The sequence below is a fragment of the Sander lucioperca genome, chromosome 15, assembly GCF_008315115.2.
Source record: "Sander lucioperca isolate FBNREF2018 chromosome 15, SLUC_FBN_1.2, whole genome shotgun sequence".
Taxonomy (NCBI): domain Eukaryota; kingdom Metazoa; phylum Chordata; class Actinopteri; order Perciformes; family Percidae; genus Sander; species Sander lucioperca.
Window position 1 is genome coordinate 14,825,781 of NC_050187.1, and position 19,012 is coordinate 14,844,792.

The following is a 19,012-nucleotide window of genomic DNA, read 5'->3' on the forward strand; positions in this document are numbered from 1 at the left end:
GATGTATCATGATAATCCTTGTTGGCTCTGAAATTACAGATAAAACTTTATTTGATTTTACTTTATTTCCTCAAAGCTATCTCAACAGTGGAAGTCCCGAAGGAGAACATCAGTGAAAAGAGATAACCCTATCGCTTCAAAGTGCTTGGCATCGACACAAAATGGCGTTCCCATGGGAAAACTGTAGACACAACTGTTTAGTTGAAGCCTTCCAGTGGTGCTCATAATGCCATTAATTGTGTGCTGGGAGAGTTGGAGAAAGGGTTAGCCATGGAGAGCCCCGGAGGAAGCCACATCTTGTAAAGCAGGTTTGTGTAAGCTTGCCGCAGTCTGCTGTGTTGTATGGAGTCAGGGCTTCTCTGGCTCATTTCTTCTGTCTTTTATTCTTTCTTCCTCTTTTATCTTTCTTTATTTAATCTTTCTCTCTCTGTTTATCTCTCTCTCTCTCCCTCCCCATCACACATAAACTGTCTCTCTCTGTCTTACCCCGACCATAAAACAAGATGGAGAGAATTAATGACACAAACATTTCTTATGTCTGCAGGAGTGTGGGCCCCTTTTCTCAGTCAGCCTCACTCTCACTCTATAAAAAGATAAACCTATAAACATAAAGTAGAGAGACAAAAAAAGAGAGCTAAATAATAAAAGTGAGAGGAGGCCAGTTGTGGGGTGGGTGTGGTGGGAGAGTTTCTCTCTTCCATCTCCGTCAAAGACATACTCAGATTCCAGCAAGCCAATCAGCCAATCTAAGACAAATGATTTTGTTGAGCTTTCCTGCCACACTGGGCGTGGGAACAGCACAGATTCTCATAAAAAAAGAGCCTGTAAATTATTTCCCCCCCCTGCTTCAAAGACCTGAACAACAAAAAAGGTTTGTGTTTATGTGCGGTGCTTGTGTTGTTGTCTTTGAGCCTGTTGGTCTCGGCTGGTTTCTACTGTGCATGTGCGAGTGTAAACACGATTTGACATCTACAGCTGCCCGCTCACGTGCAGCAGTCTGAGAGACAGAATACAAAAGGATGCCGTCTTTCATTCTCATAGATAAATAAAACTGTTCAAGGGTCATTTGAACCAGGGGGGTCCTGTTGCATTACGCTTTTCTCGAGGCAGCGTTTTGATCAAAGCCGTTTGTAGGACCTCTTTCCTCTCCTTTCCCCCACGCGCCACCCTCCCACATCCCACACTCCAACCCCCAAACCACGTCTGCCTTGCTGCTGCTAATCATTGGTGGTCTCCTGACTGCCAACAGTAATTGATTAGGGAGCACAGGACTGGCGGGTGAGGTGGGGGGATGGAGGGGAAAGTTCAACCCAGAAGTTCTCAAGGTCAGTGCCCTCTTTCTCCCCCACCAAACTCCTTTTCTCATGCTATTAGGTATCAGCCACAGGGGAAACTGCAAATATTTGGCACACTAAGTCTGACTTCCAAGAGGCTTGGTGGTGGCGTGCACAAACAGGAAGATCTATGTAAGCAAAATGGATGCATCTGTTTAAGTGAAACTCGTTGGTGAAAAGACTCAATTTGCAATTTGTGTTGATTTATCTGTTGAATCGGGAACTCAACATCCTTGGTTGAATGTGCTTATTTTTTGCAGACCCCCCTCGCTGCTCTAAGAATGCCGCCACGTTGTTTGGCCCTCCGCGGTTGCTCCACATCCTTGACAATATAAAGAAGGTTGTGGACTCAACGCTGGTCCCCCCCCCACCCCCACTCGCTTTGTATAAAACAGTGGTTGGCGTATTGAGCTCTCTACAGCAAGGATTAACAAAGCCAAATCATCTACTATAGACCTATGGAAAGGTGCAGCAGCACGGGTATCAGTCCTAATGACCTCAGCATCATAAGAAGTAGAGGAGAGTGACTAGCAAGGTGTGATTTCTATTTTTATTTTTGTTTATTTGTTTTTTGTTTTATTTTTTCTTTCTTTTCCTCGAGACCGCGGAGGGTGGGGGGTGGGATGTTATTCTGAAGTAATAACTCCCATCATTCCTCCTGGTTTCACAGGAAGAGGTGACATTCCTTGTCTTTGGAAAGTGACTCATGCTGCTGTCTTGTTTAGTAAATGTAATTACAGAGTGGTTGAAGCATTCTCCTCAACAGAGAAAAAAGGCTCTATTTGGTTCTTTTTGTGTGCCTGTGTGAGTTCTCTGTATGGCCAAACAGGGTTATGTTCACCACCGAAGCTGGCGCTGACTATGGACCCAGAGTCTTGATGCCTATGGAAACATGACTGTCACAGGAAATGTTCAACATGTTTCACTGTGCTGCAACTGAGCAAGAGGTGAGGGTGTTTTAAAAAGGATCCCTCCCAGAGCTGAAGGCTGGTGTTGATGTTGGCTGCATGGCCATCTGGGGGCTGTCCAGAATCTACCACTCTCTGGTAGTGAGACCAGCAACAACACACTCAGAGCATGCTCAGATACTCCCAGACTTATGTCTGGACATGTAGACTAACTCACCAAGTGCAATGAAGTCGGGTGATGTAACTTCATGAATGCACGGAGAAAGTCAAACAAGCCAAAGAGGCTAAGTTAAAGATCAATAATTAGTTTAGTGTAAAATTTACATTGTCACTCAGAGAGCGGAGACTGGTGGGGTTCCATGTCTGTCTCAGTCATCTTTCCCGCAGACGGCCCCAGGCTACGGCAGCTGTGAAAAATTCATTTTTGTCTGTCTGTCACTTACGGTGTCTCTCAACATTTGTCATAAGGAACTCATTTTTTATAAATCTGCTAGTAAGGTCACAGATTTTCAGCTAATTTCAAACATATCCCGTATAAAGGAGATGGGACATTAATCCTACATATATCTTTTCATTCCCCTACTGCTTATGTATATTCAAACAACATGTAAAAAGGATTATGACAAAACTTGATATTCTTGCAAATACCAGATCAAGATATCATGAAAGCCAGCCTCACTAGGCTGCGAATGAAAAGCACTTGTGTGGTTTAACTTTATCCAGACTTGTGAATACCAGAGGAGGTCGTTCTAAGAAGTGGTGGGTTCTGTTTTATGTCCTGTCAGTGCTGTGCATCTGCTCTCTACTGCCCCCCTTTGTTGGGCATGTAGTATTGACCAGGATTATGTCACCAACCCCTACTTCAAGAGCAAAACATATACAATATATGTAAATTGTATGATTCTGCAGTGTTGAGAACAAGTGTGCATTGTTAAAACATTGTACAGTACTGTATAAAGTTTTTTTTTAAATGCTTAACTCCAAAAATGGTTTTCAGCTGAGGGCTAAGTTTCCTTTTTCTAATGCATGTCCTCCTCACCTCTCTAAATGTACTGTAGCTCTCAGCTTGTGTGTGTCTTGGCCTTTTAGTTTTGCCGTGTCATGCTCAAATCTGAGCTAAACTGAACTCAAATAGTTTCTCATCTGCTGCTAATTCTGAGGCCATGTTTCTCCCAGTGGAAACAATCGTGTGGGTTTCTGAGTGACACGGGTATAAAAGCACTTTTCATTCCACTACAAAGAGTCTTCAGCCCTGCACTAACTCTGTCAATAGTCAGCTGGCCTCCCACTGAAATCACCTAGAGGTGTAATTTGTGCCTAGCAACTAAGTCTCTCTGGAACTTTACCACCTGAAATGCTCAGGGTGTCTAGAAAAATTTGAAAGCACTACTTTTGCTTCTATCTGCTGCCAGTGTGCAGACATTATACTACTGCACACCAACAAATTGTTTAGCCTAATTTGAGAATAGTTACTGTGTCTGAGATCAGCTTTTACTTGGGAAAAAATAGTCATAGTGTTGTTAAAACCCCAATAAAGGCAACCTTTGTGGTAGATTTTAATTAAATTAATTTAAACATAGAGCTGAGTTTTCCATATGAATGTGGGTAGTATAATGCATATACAGAAGAAATATATGAATAAAAAGAAAAAGAATAACTTTAAAACTGAAGGAAGTTAATCTAGATTTTACACACTCTGGGCAGGTAAACATCTTGCCTATTGGAAAGTGGCTTGTAAACACAAGAGCTACATTTCTAAAAGGGGAGAACCAAATGCTGATGTAAAAATAGAAGAAACTGAGTTAATGACAGAGTTAAATAAAAAACACACAGTAGCAGCTTCCTTTCACTCTGAAGAGAAATTGAAATATGAGAGGTTACTTGTGAAGTAATGTGAGTAATTATTCCCATCACTGTACTGTCACTTTATGGGCGTGAGAAAAACACACAGATATTATCTTTTCGTACAAGCTCTCGATGTGGGTGGTGTGGCATAAAGGTTTTAAGATGATGCTGGATGACTTATCATGTAGCAGAGAACAGGACTGGGCCTGTGGAATGAAGAAAACATCATCTGATGCCATAGGGGTTGTATGAGCCAAGCATCCGCCAGCCAATATTCTCACCAGTTTCCATATAGTACATGCTAAGTCTAAGTCCCCGACAGATGACCCATCGAAATTGAACACTGACTTGTAATAATATAATCACATGCCCTGACACATGCACGGTCATGTATGGACACGTGCAATACTGTATTACAAACACACACACACACACACACACACACACACACACACACACACACAGTATAATCATACAAATGCAATTTACTGTCCTTATTATTATCTACATTACATATGCCAAGATTTTGTTTTGGCAGGGTGTTGCTGTCTTATAAGAGCCCTTTGAAACCAGAGCTGTATCTGCAATGATGCTGCTTAACATATCAAAGCCTGCTGATTAAGCCCAGCATTCATTTCAAGTGTTCACCTGACCCGGCATGAATTGGTCCATTTATTTCACTCCTCTGCTAAGCAACACATGTTGCTGATGAGTGTTTGTGCAGATGCTTAGGCACCTATCACAGGGACAGTATTATATCTCCGAGGTGTGGATGGTTGTTGATCTTCTCTTTAGTCTGCAGAGGTTTATCTGATCAAACTGAAGAATGGTGTGTTTAGCAGTATAGCCAGCGTATGGTTAGGCAGCCACTGCTATGACAAGTCCAAATGCAGAGAAACAGCGGCCTCGTAGGCGCCCATGGAGGAAGAGCACTCAAAGTCTTACAGGCAGGCTTTTCTGCTGCTCATGTTGGCAAGGTGAGGAGAGGGACACTCTGCAGGAGCAGGAAAAGAAGATGAATGCAGGCCCTCAGCATCCACACTTGGATCAAGAGGAATCAGGTGAGAGGGAGGCTATCCAGATTACAGTAGAGGATCTGGGAATAGTTAACACCAGCTTCACCCTGTTCGAGGAGGACCCCGTGACCTCGAGGAACACCATGGCCCGCTCAGCCAGCTCTGTGTCAGCCTGCCGGAGGGTTCTGAAAAAGCAACGCCTGAAGCCTCTGTCTTCACTCCCTATAGAGTCCCAGGCCCAACCGGCTATCACTTCTACCAGTGGAGAAGATGATGAAGAAGAGGAGGAAAACCCGTTGCTGTTTGTGAGTGGCACTGATGGCACACCATCTTGCGATAGCCTCCTGACACCACCTGTAATTAAGCTGATCCCTCCCACTCCCTCTGAAGTTGTTGATGATGATCAGTTCTTTGACAGGAATTCAGAAGAAAGTGTGGCACATACATCTGGCAGTGATGGAAGCTTTGCTGCTGGTGACCAGGAGAGTTATGAGGAAAAGATGGAGAGTGTGGAGGCAGAGGAGTCAACAGAGGAATTCGCACGGGCTGAGAATAAGGTCAGTGCTGATTATGCAGCTGAGCCTGAAGAGGACCCAAGTGATGAGTGTGGAGAAGAGAGAGAGGCTGTGACAGCCAAAGAGGGGGACGAAGAGAAAAAAAAGCCCAGCTTCTTACGTTGCGCCTACCAGGTGGCTCCTCTCCCTAAGTACCCCCAGAAAAGTGAGTCTAACAGTGATAACATCTCCAGTGATGTTTCAATGAAATCCACAAATAAAACAAAACTTGTTTGCTTTCTTACTAGGAGATACTGTAGATGAGACGATTAATGTTAAATTAATTTCTGTGAGCTCAATAGCGAGGTACCTCCGTGATGTTTAGAAGAGCTTAGCAAAAACACTGCTTAGCTTTGTCATATGTACCTTCCAACGACTCCAAACCTGCCACATTTACCGGTTGTGTGTTTGACTCGTGTAGAAATAGAAAATGAGACATTGTGGTTTAACGAGCAATTAGCAGCAACTGTGCCCAGTGACTGTATACAGCAACTCCAAAGTCTTACCTTAACTATTTGAAATTATACATTTACTGTAACCTATACCCACTGAACAAAACCCAGGTGATTGTATTTAGCCAACAAAATAAAACATTAATTAGACAAAATGTTGAGCTGTTGCACAGAATGATTTGCACTGTCATGGCTTACTAGGACATTTGAATATAACTGAGCCATTGTTTATATTAAAAAAGGCTGAGCATAAAAACTTTGTAACACACGTTATAATGCTCGCCTAGCTGCTAGCGTGGCACGCCCTAATACTCTGCAACTGACTAGCTAGCAGTACTTACTGCGGATGTGCAACTCCCAACAAAGATGGAATAGAAGTGCGATGTCTCACTCTGTAGCTAAAACAGAGAGCTCAACACACAGGGTGAAAAGAGGAGCTGCAGCAATGTGCAGTACAACAAATATATGGTGTTTTCTGAAAATGAAACCACATAAACCTATTCTGGTACAACCTCTAAATACAATTATGGAACTGAAAATGAGCATAATATGAGAACTTTAATGTTCATGTTTTATTTTAAAGGAAATGGTCACAAAGGTTGTCTTGGTTTCTTTCTCTGTCATAGGAAGCTTCAACACTGGAATAAATCTTTTGTCATTTACTGAGCACAACTTGGGTGAGTTTTCTTAAAGTGAATTTGCAAGTATTTGTATTTAAACCTTTCTGCTTCCATTTAGGCAAACTCTAGGTGAGAGGTAAATGGCACCAGATGATGGTTCGCTTCATCCAGCTGTTGAGCTCATGTGTTGCCTCTTCGTTTTGATCTCAGTTCCCCATTCAGATGAAATTGCAGTCATTATGTGACATGGCTACAGTACCTCGAACGCCTCCTTTGGGAGTTGCAGAAGTTCCCCTTTGTTGGAATCCCTTTTTAGCCATTGTGTGTATATTCCCAGTGTGTGGCTGGGCAGGCGGTTCCCAGGTTTTGGGTTCCTGTGACTCAGCATGCTCTCCTCCCTCAGTCGTCTCTCAAAGAGCTTAATTTCTTTTCAAACCAGAGGAGGACAATAATACTGGAAACGATAAGCATCACTTTTGCCTATCCATTACATAAATGTGCTGAAAAGTTCTGACTCTAAAGCTTTGCTTTGCCATTAACCCTGTGTGTGTCTGTGTGTGACTAGTTGTCAAACTTGTCACGAACCAAACCTAGATTGCTCAGTGTGTTTGTATTGTGTGCGTGCAAGGATGCAATGTGTTTGTCTGTGCTAACCAGTCAAGGGAAAGAGAACTCCCTCATGCTTTGACTTGTCCTGACTGAGCCAATTCAGACTGGGAATGATGTTCATCTCTCCGTTACTGGTGATTTCACCCTTTAAGGCAACATCAGGCTGCGTCCCTAAGCCTGCCTAAATTTTCCTGTCCTTTGTTTTGATTGGCCTTTTCCTGGACGACGCAGGCTGTGTGAAGTCTGAACATGGCTGTGGTAGGGTGGGTGTAATGCTACCCTCCATTAGCATTCTCAGACAGCTCTCCACCTTGTGTCCCTTCTCTCCATGCATGGTGAAACGAAGTCACAGAGCGAGACTGGAAATGATTTTCTCAGGATCTTATAGCTAAGACTCATCGCTTTTCTCACTTGGCTGTTCTAGTCAAGACGGTTGTGTTTTGCATGCAGTGTTCTGAATTTGCTTAGCTGTAGGCCAGACAATATGATCCTCTACAGAGTGACTCACAGGCCAGCCAGGTGATGAAGAGAGTGCCAGCTCACTGCCCCCTTCTTTGTACTCCACTGTCTCTCAAGGAACCAGACAAGATTCCACTGCTGACACACATAAACCAATTACATTATCTTATCTGATTCTGACTCCATCTAAACTCCCATCCATGTCAAACCAGCCTTTCAGAAACAGGCCCCTGAAATGAAAAACATGTGTTTAAGAAATTAGGCTGGATTTTTTTGTTAGGTAAACTACTTGAAAAGACTACTGTTTTAAACAGTAAAGGGGCTTGTTACGCTTTAATCTGTGAAGATATAAAACTTAAAGTAGTTACAAATCAGAACTGCAAACATTCCAACATCTATCACATCATAGAGTTGTGTTTCCTGAGAAAGCCAGCCCTAGCTTGGATGCCATATTTTCAGCCTCATTCGTCTTGCTTGTTATGATAGCAGAAAAAACGATATCTGCTCGCTGACCAAGTGACATTTAGAAAATGTAAGAATATGAGCTTTCTGTGGGAAAGAACTTGGGTTGTCAGAGAAGTATGTCATCAACCAGACGGACATTAGTGTGCATGACGGGTTGCCAAGCAACCCCATCTAGCTGCGTCCAGTATCAGCACCAGCTAATGCATTGTAAATAGACCTGGTGACCTGTACGCCAGAAAAAGGCTGAGAAGGCCTGAAGCCATAAGAATAAAGTGGCTTCAAAGAGTGAAAATATGGTCTTCATTAAATAGTTTGTTTCCCATACATGGACGATCTAAGATAGGAATAACTGGGATCAATTCTTATACATTTATCGACTTATTGTTTATTATTACTATGCAGATGAACTAAGCAACAGAGATGTGAGCTGCTCCGACATGCTGAAAGCTGAACTCTGTCGGCTTCCTCACGCTGCCAACATGGACACATTTACTCACCAAAGGGTATGAAGACCATGCAATTAACATTTTTTCATCATCTCTTCATACTGCATATGCACCTGTAATGTATTTAAAGGTATCTACAGAGAGTTACTACAAATTCCTGGAAGAAATGTGCTTCATCTGATTTACACTATCTATGACCACGTATTACGACTTCAAAATACTTACTGACTGTGAATTGATTTGACTGGGCTCAATTATCAATCTAATGTTAACTGAAACCTGTATTACGTGACAGAGGCCAGTAACGCGTTCCTGCAGTTTTGGGGACCCACTAACCAGGAGCGCCACTTTCCACGCTTTAACCCAGACCACAGAGCACCAGGAAGAGGAGGGGTCACCACGACAACGACGCATAACCGTTGGTGAGTCTGGTAATATCATATTATGGACAAACAAGATTGTTCTACATAATATTTCTGTTTGGACTAATACATAATGCAAAAATAACCGTACATGTCTCTGTTTTTTTTGTATGGCTTTCATGCAGCATCATATATGCCTCAGTCTAAGGATCAGAATGGAAACTTCCCTGAGAAGGTACTGTAAACCATTAAAGCAAGGGCCTTCAGGGTGGCATCAGCACACAGCCCAGAGCCCTGCCGCAATTACAGAATATGCTCTGTTTATATTTCCCAGCTCCCTTGATCTGTCAAAGCAATGACTCTGCAAATAGTCTCAGAATCTTCGTTTGTGTCCAGGATTCGCCAAGCAAGATTGCTCGTATCCTTAGCGATCCATGTGTTAGCTGAAACACAAAACGGAAAGATTTGTTTTTTTTCTTAAAGGCAAATTGCTCACGTCCTGCACTTATTACCTCCATGCAATATCGGTTTTATTTTCCTCTGGTACCCAATCAACTACATAAGAGAAATTTATGCAACGTGTATCTTAAGCAGCCACGCCTCACACCAGAGCCCCACACTGGGACCCCAAATTAGACAAAATGGCTGTAACTATGGATTATTTATGTGGTGTTGGTAAATTATGATCTAATAGGGTTTTTTCTTTTCTAAAAGTCTCTGTCTTATAACATAATAATGACATCCCTAAGACAACCTAACCTCAATTTATCTAATCACTCCACAGTCACCTTGTAAAAGCCTCTGTTGGCAGCAGGGAAGACTAGTTTTTCTCTCAGGAACACCATAAACAGAGAATATGTGACTAAGGCAACGATGACATAGAAACATGTGTTTAGGTAAACATTTCTTTTCAGTATTTTTAATCACTTGCTTACAGTTAAACACACAGATGTGTTTATTTGCTGTGATATGTCGAAACATGGATATCCAACACAGTCATACTTACTCTAAATGAATCAGTAACACACACAATGACCAAATGCCTGGCAGTTTAAGCAGGATGTCTTGCCTCCCATTAAATAGGTTTTAACATGCAGCCGTTTGAGTCAGAATCATCTCTTTGCGTCATCATGTGCCACTCTGTTTGAAATTCCCAACCTTTGCTTACTTTTTGGATTGATAAATACATACTGTATATAACTGTATCACATCTCAAAACAATAGTTTAAAAAGTATGTTACTTGGGTGAAGAGGTTTTATAAAAGTAATGAAAGCAGTTTTTCCCATGCCGCATCTTGTAGAATGTGGTATAACCAGCAGGTATGTAACCTCTCCTTCTCCCCAGGACGTTGACAGGCAAGTGGCCAAATGTCTTCAGGAGCTGAACACAGATGAAGTCTGCCAGTGGTTTACCAGTATTGGACTGCAGAAATGTCTTCCTTTCATCAGAGGTAAAACACATTTTTATGACAGTCTCCTCTCCCAGCCCTGTGGTTATATAACAAAGGCAGACATTGCCAATTTGATTTTTGTCCACCGCAGATCAAATCAAAAAAAATTTTTTTTAATGAATGTCAATAACTGTGGAAAAGGAGATGAGGATAATGTAAGATTAAACCTGACATAATCACTGCATAGATCATATTTTAACTGCAATATGCAAGAGGTGTATGCAATAATAAACTTGTCTTACTATCCTTCATATTTCATTTAGTCAAAAATGACTAATTATTTTATATAACCTCTGTCATATTCCTTTTGTAATGTAGTAAAGTAGCTAATAGCTGAAAGCTGATATAAGTCTGTAAAAATTTATATATTTTTGTAAATGCTAACAGTTACATTTTAATTTTCAGATTTCTTCTACTTTCTCTCTCATAAAGATGTCACTTGTGTATTACTACATGTCCAATTTCCACTTTTTTTTTTTTTTTTAATGAAATGGCATTCAGGTATGCAAAGACTTATCATTTACCTTTAGACAAAAAAAAAAACATTCTAAATGTTTCTCTTTCAGAAGTAAAACTGTGTGGAGCAGATATTGCTTTGGTGGATGTGAAGACTCTGGACATCCTCCATATCGCCACACTGGAAGATAGGGAGCTGCTACTGTCGGCCATTTATAATGAGCTGCACCCCCCCAGCACCATCACCCAGACACTCAACTCTCTGCTTGGTACACTTTTATCTTCACAACATTACAAATAAACATTTACTTTGACAGCTTGCAAATAAAGTCAATGTCAAGAAGATGTTAACTGATGTTTCTTTTTTTTTCTACAGAATCCTTAGGTCCTAATAATGTTGAGACATTCACTGCAACATTAGCGTCAATGAGCAAATCTAAGTCCTCTCCTCATGTTAGCTGCCTGAGCATGAATCGCCGTTCCCTCAAGCTCAGGTACAGTCTCTCGTTTACAGTATACAATGAAAACAAAAAAACAAAAAAACAAGCTTTGTTTTAATCTCTTGGCCTTTTTCCACAATAGAAACAATAGCCAAAACTACAAGGTGCAGAGGAATTCTCAACTGATAGAGATTGCTATTAATGGTGAGTAACTGAATTGTTTAAAGGTTAAATATATGCAGTATATTATAACTAATACACTATAAAGAAAAACTATGTACATTTAGAGCATACAAGTGGGTGTGAATATGTAATATTCACTTACATATAGCCATATATAGCCACATTATGCAGTGTGTAGCCTGTGGGTTGGCTGTTGCTTTCATATACATAAAAGGACACGTATGTGAGAATAAATCAGGCTTCCATATTACTTCTGATTGACATGTTGTGTTGCAGCATCAGAGCGGATAGTTCATCTCAGAACCCCAAAGGAAACAACAGTGGGAAAAATCATGGAGTCATGCATCAAAATGTTGGGAATGACAGAAGATAAGAGCCTTTTCATACTGAAAGAAAAGCAAGGTGCACAGCACATCATGTAGTCTTTATCAAAAAAACAAAAAAAACAGACATATGTATTCATATACTGCAATGCGCTATGTTTTTAAGGTTTATCAGAGGAGCTCCCACCAGATCAGCAGATTGGGAATCTACTGACATCAGAGAATAGACAATTGGAGCTGCATTTGAGTAAAACGGTAACACTGATCAATTAAATGTAAGGTACCAGGCTTCACCTGACATATAACATTAACAAGATACATTTGTGTATGTTTTTGCATCATAGGAGAAGTCATCAGGTACTGCTTCACACAATAATCCAGAAGTCAACAGCTCTAATGAGAACAGCAATGTCAACAAAAATGTCGAGGTGAACCAGCCAGCTAAAGAAGAGAGGATCAGGGAGCTAAACCAACAGGTGGACTCGCTACAAAATGTCATCCTTCAGGTCAATATCTGTCTTCAACTACATCTATGTAAATATGTAACAGAATAACATTTGCTCTACATGTAATGATGCCATAACTGTGGTGATGTTATCAGCTTGGTAGTGAATATAATCATGCAGGAACAACTGTTCTTTTGAAACCCAAAGGTCCAGGAGCTCCACCACGGCCTGGTGGCATTTTGCTCAGAGATAAAGAACATGGATGGAGATTTGGATGTAGACAGGCTCGGCTCTGCGGAGCTGATGCAGAGGTTGGAGTTGGTTAAAAGCCAACTCAATGACAAGAGGCAGAGCCTGCAGACCCTCAGAGACACCGTTAACAACTCCACTGCTCACAAGAAGAAGTAGGTGGACTGCCTCTGTTAATTAGTAGCTTGTTCAATCAATGTCTTGTTGTTTGTGCTACTTGTTTGTGTGAGACTGCCATCCACCCAAACAGACTATGTGATGTTGCTGCATACCAAAAGGTAATCAGGGGTACAGAGACAGCATTGCTACTCCAAGGAAAATAAACGGCTGTGTTTATTTAACTCTGGTGAAATTCACATAAAACCTTACTACATTTGAACTACATATTTCATAAACCACATATATATGTAAATCTGTGATCTTTTCTGAAATGTGGTCTCCTGCCATTCAGACAGTTGGACGTTCGTCTCTTGGAAAAGATGAAGCTGAACTGCCAAGTGTTTAAGGAGGAGATTTCCATGGTACATCTCAACCGGCAGGCGGCTCACCTCCAAAATGCTTTGCAAGAAAGCTATGTTAAGGTACTACTGATCCAAAATTACAAACACCTTTCATGGATTATTTGAACTGCTGCTGAATTTAACCAACAAGCTGAAGGCCTGGAGCTTAGTCAGTGGAGTTTAATCGATAGCATGTGAAACACAGTCACACCAATATGTGGGAAAGCTGTATGGTCTGAGTCAGAGAATGTTTTGATATAAACAATGAGAAACTGATATTTGCATCAAAACGACACTATTGAGAGTAGCATGTGTAATACGGGATACTGAAATCAAACTTTTGCTGAAGAAAGAACAGTCAAATTTGTGGCCAATGCTGTCCCCTATGTCTTTAACCATAGCAGAACACCTAGTAATGTACACTGTATAACTGGCCTTTTCGTCACTAATGAAAGCCATGTTGTGATAATCACAGACCTAGAGGGTAAATTAATCGACAGAATGTGAAGTTCACATATTTGTTTACAATAGAATTAGCACACATTAGGAAAGGTGGTAATAGCTTCCTGATGTGGTAGTTCATTACTTGACACTATTAGGTCCATCATCTTTGATCTTGCCTTTACTGTCCTGAGTGACAACACAATGCTCCATTCAGTCTACTCTGTTTTGTTAAGCTGTGCAGTTAGAGAGTGGGTATACAAGGCTGAGTAAAGTCTTTTGGCTGAACATGCACTTTTTCTGAGAAAATTATGTTTAGCGCTGACATCCGAGAGCCTGTGACCATACCAACAATGGAATGTGTGTGACAAAAGCCACTGGGAGAGTGCAATGGAGAAGTGGGCCAGCATGTGTAAAACTATCTCCATCTATCCCCGGAGGAGCCTACTTCTTTTTTTAATGTGGCTCTTTTATCCCGTTGGAGAAGCCCTAACGAGGTGCCATGAAAGGACACACGCGGCTTCGGCTTTGAAAGGTGCCCCGTGTCACGTTGCCGCCCCGGGGCCACGCTTTTTTAGGTGCTGAGTTTGTGGGAAAAGCAGCAGCGCTAATGTTTATCATATGACCTAATCAGAGTTAACACACAGGTCAGAGCTGAGGAGCAGCCTGGGAACTGATGGAGCTGCTGCTCTAATAAGGAGCAGACCGCCGTGTTTGGTCTCGTAGGCTGCCCCGCATTACAGACAATAAGGAAATATTTTATCATCGGCAGTCTAATCTCCAGGATCTATTGCAACTGGAGAGCATCAATAAAGCAGCCGAGGGGGAAGGAGCAAGAGAAACAGAGGGAGAGAGTGAGGGGAGAAGGGGAAGGACAGAAACTGGCGGAAATTATTTTAAATAAGCAGTTTAGCTTGGACAACTTGAAAACTTCAGACAGACTATTAAAGAGGGGAAATTGGAATTGGAATTACTGTTTTGCCCACTCTTTAGTCTTACATGTCTGGTGAGGATAGATTGAGTTCTGAGAAAAATGTGCCGCCTCTTTGCCATGGCATGCCCCTGAATTTAAGAAATGAATAGGGTGCCTCCAGTTGATCAATGTGGTCAGATTATATCCCATTACTCTGCCCTCCATGTTCTACACCAAGGTTGATTGTGTTAAAGATCTCTGCTGTAGGAGCAGCCAAGGCATCAGCATTCAGATCGACAGCACTGAATTTAGAACTACCAACACCATTATAAATTAAATGCAATCACTTCCACTTCGCACCTATGTTGTCTGAGCTGTCAGAGGATCATTTCTCACATTGGGTGAAACAAAGATCATGTTGTAGCTCCCTGTGATGGAGGAAAAGTATTGTGTGTTGCTGAAATTTGCAACTTAAAATCCAAATTTTCTCATTAATGAGAAAATAGGTGAGCCGTTATTTCTCCCCCGAGTGACCTTTTTGATCTTGAATAGCCGTGTTTAATTGCCTACTAACAGTCCATTGGTTGTGTATATGGGATATGTCTGGCCCAGGTAGGGTAGGATTTGATGAGATCTTGTGGATAAACAAGAAGAATATGAAGAGAAAATTCCTCGGCCTCTTGGCGTGTGTCCAACATTGAGGCAAACTAAAAGGGAAAATGATGCGCATTAGAGTGTGCTTCTCAAGGGGCTTGGGCTGCGTTTCCGTGGATATATCCTGTCTGGCCCACTTGTCTGAGGAGAGAGAAGCCTTAGCTTTGACCCCTGACCCTGGCAAGACGGCATCTATTGCTGCAAGGCGTTCACATGCCATTCAGAGGGAGGGGGGAGTATGCCAAGAGGCGGGATAAGGGAACATTGGAATTTAGTGGTCAGACTCACAAGTTATTTCTGATCCCTGCAAGCTACTTGTGATGTGATCTCTTCCAAAGCTAATCATTACATCTTGGTGGTCTTCTGGCTTTGACGCAGCCTCAGTCTTATCTCTTGGGGGCCTCCGTGTAGTGGTATTTGTAATCCTTTTCCAAGAAATAATGTTACAATTTTATTTTAAGGAAATGACAATAGTTTATTTTTCAGAAGCACAGAAACATACCTTTGAAAATTTTAAAGATTCAAAAGGGTTGTGATAAAGATAACTATACAAGATGTTGCACGTTTACTTTTGAATCTCTTTAACTGTCTGCCATTTACAGTACCTTAAAAGAACAGTTCGACATTGTGGAAAGCATACTTATTCGTTTTCTTGCCAAGAGTTAAATGATAAAGGCTGGAAACAGGGGGAATCAGCGAGCCTGGCTCTGTCCAAAGTCCAAACATCTGCCTACCAGCACCTCTAATGCTCACTAATGTACATGTTACATATTGGTTGTTTAAGCTTTACAAAAAAACTAAATTGGAAAACAACTAAATATTGTTTTACAGGGGGCTTCCTGTCATCACAGTGTGGTTGGCAAACTCAGTTATGACAATACTCAGAGAAGTCACTTTACTTAATACACATATACTATAAAAATACTACTTCTAGTGTCACGCACAACATATTGTGCATGCCATTTACATCAATCCACCACAAATAGGCTATGGCCTAACATCTGAAACATCTGCATTTAAGCAGTCTGTTTGTCAATGTGTGTAAATGTTCTTGCTGTTTCTACATTTAGGAGAAAACTCGGAAAAAGAGTTTGGACATTGGTAGCCTGAGCCAGCTGGTGTCACAGCAGTCTCCTGCCATGCTACTGGTTGTACAGGAGAACCACAACCCTGATGGCCATTATGGCTTTACGTGTCGCTACAGAGAAGACAGCGGACTAGTAGTGGTCAAGGTGGACAACGCTCACCTCTGTGTGGATGACAGGTAACACACAGACACATACAAAACCAAGTTATGTGATTACTTGGTAAGCGTTCACATTGGCCACCTAGTTAGTGAGAGTAGTATTCAGTATGTCACTCATCGCACCCATTTCTTTCATGGCTCATTTTTTATGCTTGGTAGCTATGGGAACCCATCAGATATTGGGCCCAAAGCAAGCAAACACTGTAATGTAATACTTGGATGCAGAAGCGAGTGAAATGGAGCAGATAAAATACTTTATATAATTAAGCAATTACTGCATTATAAGAACATGCTTAGAATCGCAGCACTCTCAAACTAAGTATTTGCACCCACCACACACCCACACCCACACACACACACACACACACACACACAGTTGACATCTTGCATCTCTTAGAGACAATCCTGCCAAAGAAAGAGATGTCTGCAAGACAGAACCCCAGAAGCTGAAAAGAGTCAGTGTGTGTTCACTTATCATAGCATCTGTGCCAGTGCTCTTTATGCAGCTATTAAAAAAAATACAAAGGGTTGCTATTTCCCTGTCAGTTTTATTTGGTTGGTTATAAATAAAAACTAATGAAGAGAAATTTTGTGTAAAGGTAATGTTTTTGTACTGATATTATTTATTGCTTGTTAAATAAGCTTTACAGAGGTCCTGCCTTTACCTGTAGAGAATATCCTGTATTTTTGCCTGTGTGTGTGTGTGTGTGTGTGTGTGTGTGTGTGTGTGTGTGTGTGTGTGTGTGTGTGTGTGCGTGCGTGCGTGCGTAATAATCGGCTTTGTAGACTGGTGGAGGTGAATGGTGTGCCGGTGGTCAACTCTACACAGGAAGAGCTGACTGACATCCTGCTGCAGGGACCCAGCGCTAAAATTGTTGTCCTTCGCCAGCCCCCGCCCACCCCCACCTCCCAGCAGTCCCCTCTGGTCCTGCAGCGCATCGTCAACCCTAATCCCATGCAAACAATTTGCCCAGAAAGGGATGTGATCACCATGGAAACCCCTCCACAGTGGAAGGTAATGGCCATCTGACGATACAACGGAGAGAAAAGAGACAACTACAGAGACTGAGAGAAACAGTGGTGATGAGGATGGAGCAGAGTGTTGATGATGTCGGTCTGCAGAATGACCCATAATGTGAAATGCCATTTCCTATTTTATTTGTTAGTTATTTACCTCCGTAGGTCAACATGTTTACTGTATTAATGAAATGTTCTTTGTAGATGTTTGCCAAAAGCCTTGTAGTTAGGAATGTCAAATAGTAACATGGCTGTGTTTTTGTGACTTGTATTTCTACTTTAAAGCCTCACCACATGTACATAACTTCTTGGTAGTTACTCGTAGTGTATAATCCATATTGTTTCAATGTATGTCCAGAACAATGCCCATGAAAAACATATTTCTGGAAAAGAAAACAAAGAACACAAACAAAGACTACATTCACTTTCCTATTTGGATCTCTTCTTGTTCTACAGCATATTTGTGGTATGAGAGAAAATAAAAAGTAAAAGGAAGAAACACAGAGGCAGAGCTTTACTCCACTGGATATGTAATAAGCAGTTCTTTTTAGCATCCAGCAGGGTAATATCTGAGGGTACAATGTAAGCCTGAAGTGGACACAGAATGCTCCACCTTTTTAAAGTACAGATAGAACAGGATAGAGTAAAAAAAGGTATAACAACAACACGTCCAAAAGCTTTATATCCTGATTTCTCTTTGAAGATTAGACACTAGGATGGTCTGGTTTAGTGTTCAGAGCAGAAGAATTTTTAAAAAACGAGTCACGTCTTCCCTTTGTATGTTGTAATGTAATCCACAGTGCTGTAGAAAATAAACCCTTGGGCCCGGAAATGCCTCATTTCTTAGCCTTGTTCTCCCTCGTTAAGTGGCAGTGGATCATGCAAGTCTGACAGAAAGACAGCACGAACACTACCAAACCCTGACCCAGACCCCTGGGGTCTAAAGAGCCTGAGAGGAGAAGTGATGAGATCCATTTCGCTTGTCATTTGATGAGAAAGGTCACAGGTCAGTCACCAACACATTTGTGCATTAATGTTTTTGTAATCAAAGGCAAATGAGCTCCATAAAATCTCGATGATGACAGAGATGGTATTTTCTGGTTGCCAAACAGACCCACAGGGAGGGAGGAGTATGATACTGACAAGAGAGAGATTTGAGAGACTTAGTCGCAGACAAGGGAAATTAAAGTCAACCATGCCACAACATGTTCATTTACCCACTGACACAGATGAACCATAATGGCATACCTCAGGAAGCATAACAATATAGTGAGAAGTTATCCAAAACCACAAAACAATGCAATAGCAGGATGTAGACATGTAGAGCTGAGAGAGAGAGACGGAGGGAGATAAAGGGGAGAGACACAGAGAGGAAGAGATGGAGAAAAATTGACAATAGTGATGATGCTCATTGTCAAAGTAACCATGCAATAGGGGCTGAGGTCAATCAGGTCTATTCTTCCATTCAACACAGAATGAAAGAGAGAAATTAATAGCACAGTTAAGTAAAGCCACACAGAGACAGAAGGCAGAGGAGAGAATGTGTCATGGCTGTCTTTATGGAAATAAATTAACACTGGAGAAAATGAGACAAAATCCTATAAACACTGCTGCTGGCATGAG

The 19,012-nt window shown here is 41.5% G+C and overlaps 1 protein-coding gene across 1 annotated transcript; it reads left to right on the top strand.

Annotated features, from left to right (window-relative positions):
* Nucleotides 1–4,120: 4,120 nt before the first annotated feature.
* Nucleotides 4,121–18,221, top strand: LOC116051362. The gene is made up of 16 exons (XM_035992523.1): nucleotides 4,121–5,823; nucleotides 6,736–6,786; nucleotides 8,665–8,765; nucleotides 9,004–9,130; nucleotides 9,256–9,305; nucleotides 10,416–10,521; nucleotides 11,088–11,246; nucleotides 11,354–11,471; nucleotides 11,560–11,621; nucleotides 11,877–12,002; nucleotides 12,090–12,178; nucleotides 12,268–12,429; nucleotides 12,577–12,773; nucleotides 13,070–13,199; nucleotides 16,197–16,390; nucleotides 17,159–18,221. The coding sequence occupies exons 1-16, from the start codon at nucleotides 4,962–4,964 to the stop codon at nucleotides 17,400–17,402; spliced, it is 2,778 nt and encodes a 925-aa protein (XP_035848416.1). The 5' UTR covers nucleotides 4,121–4,961; the 3' UTR covers nucleotides 17,403–18,221.
* The last annotated feature ends 791 nt before the right edge of the window (nucleotides 18,222–19,012 follow it).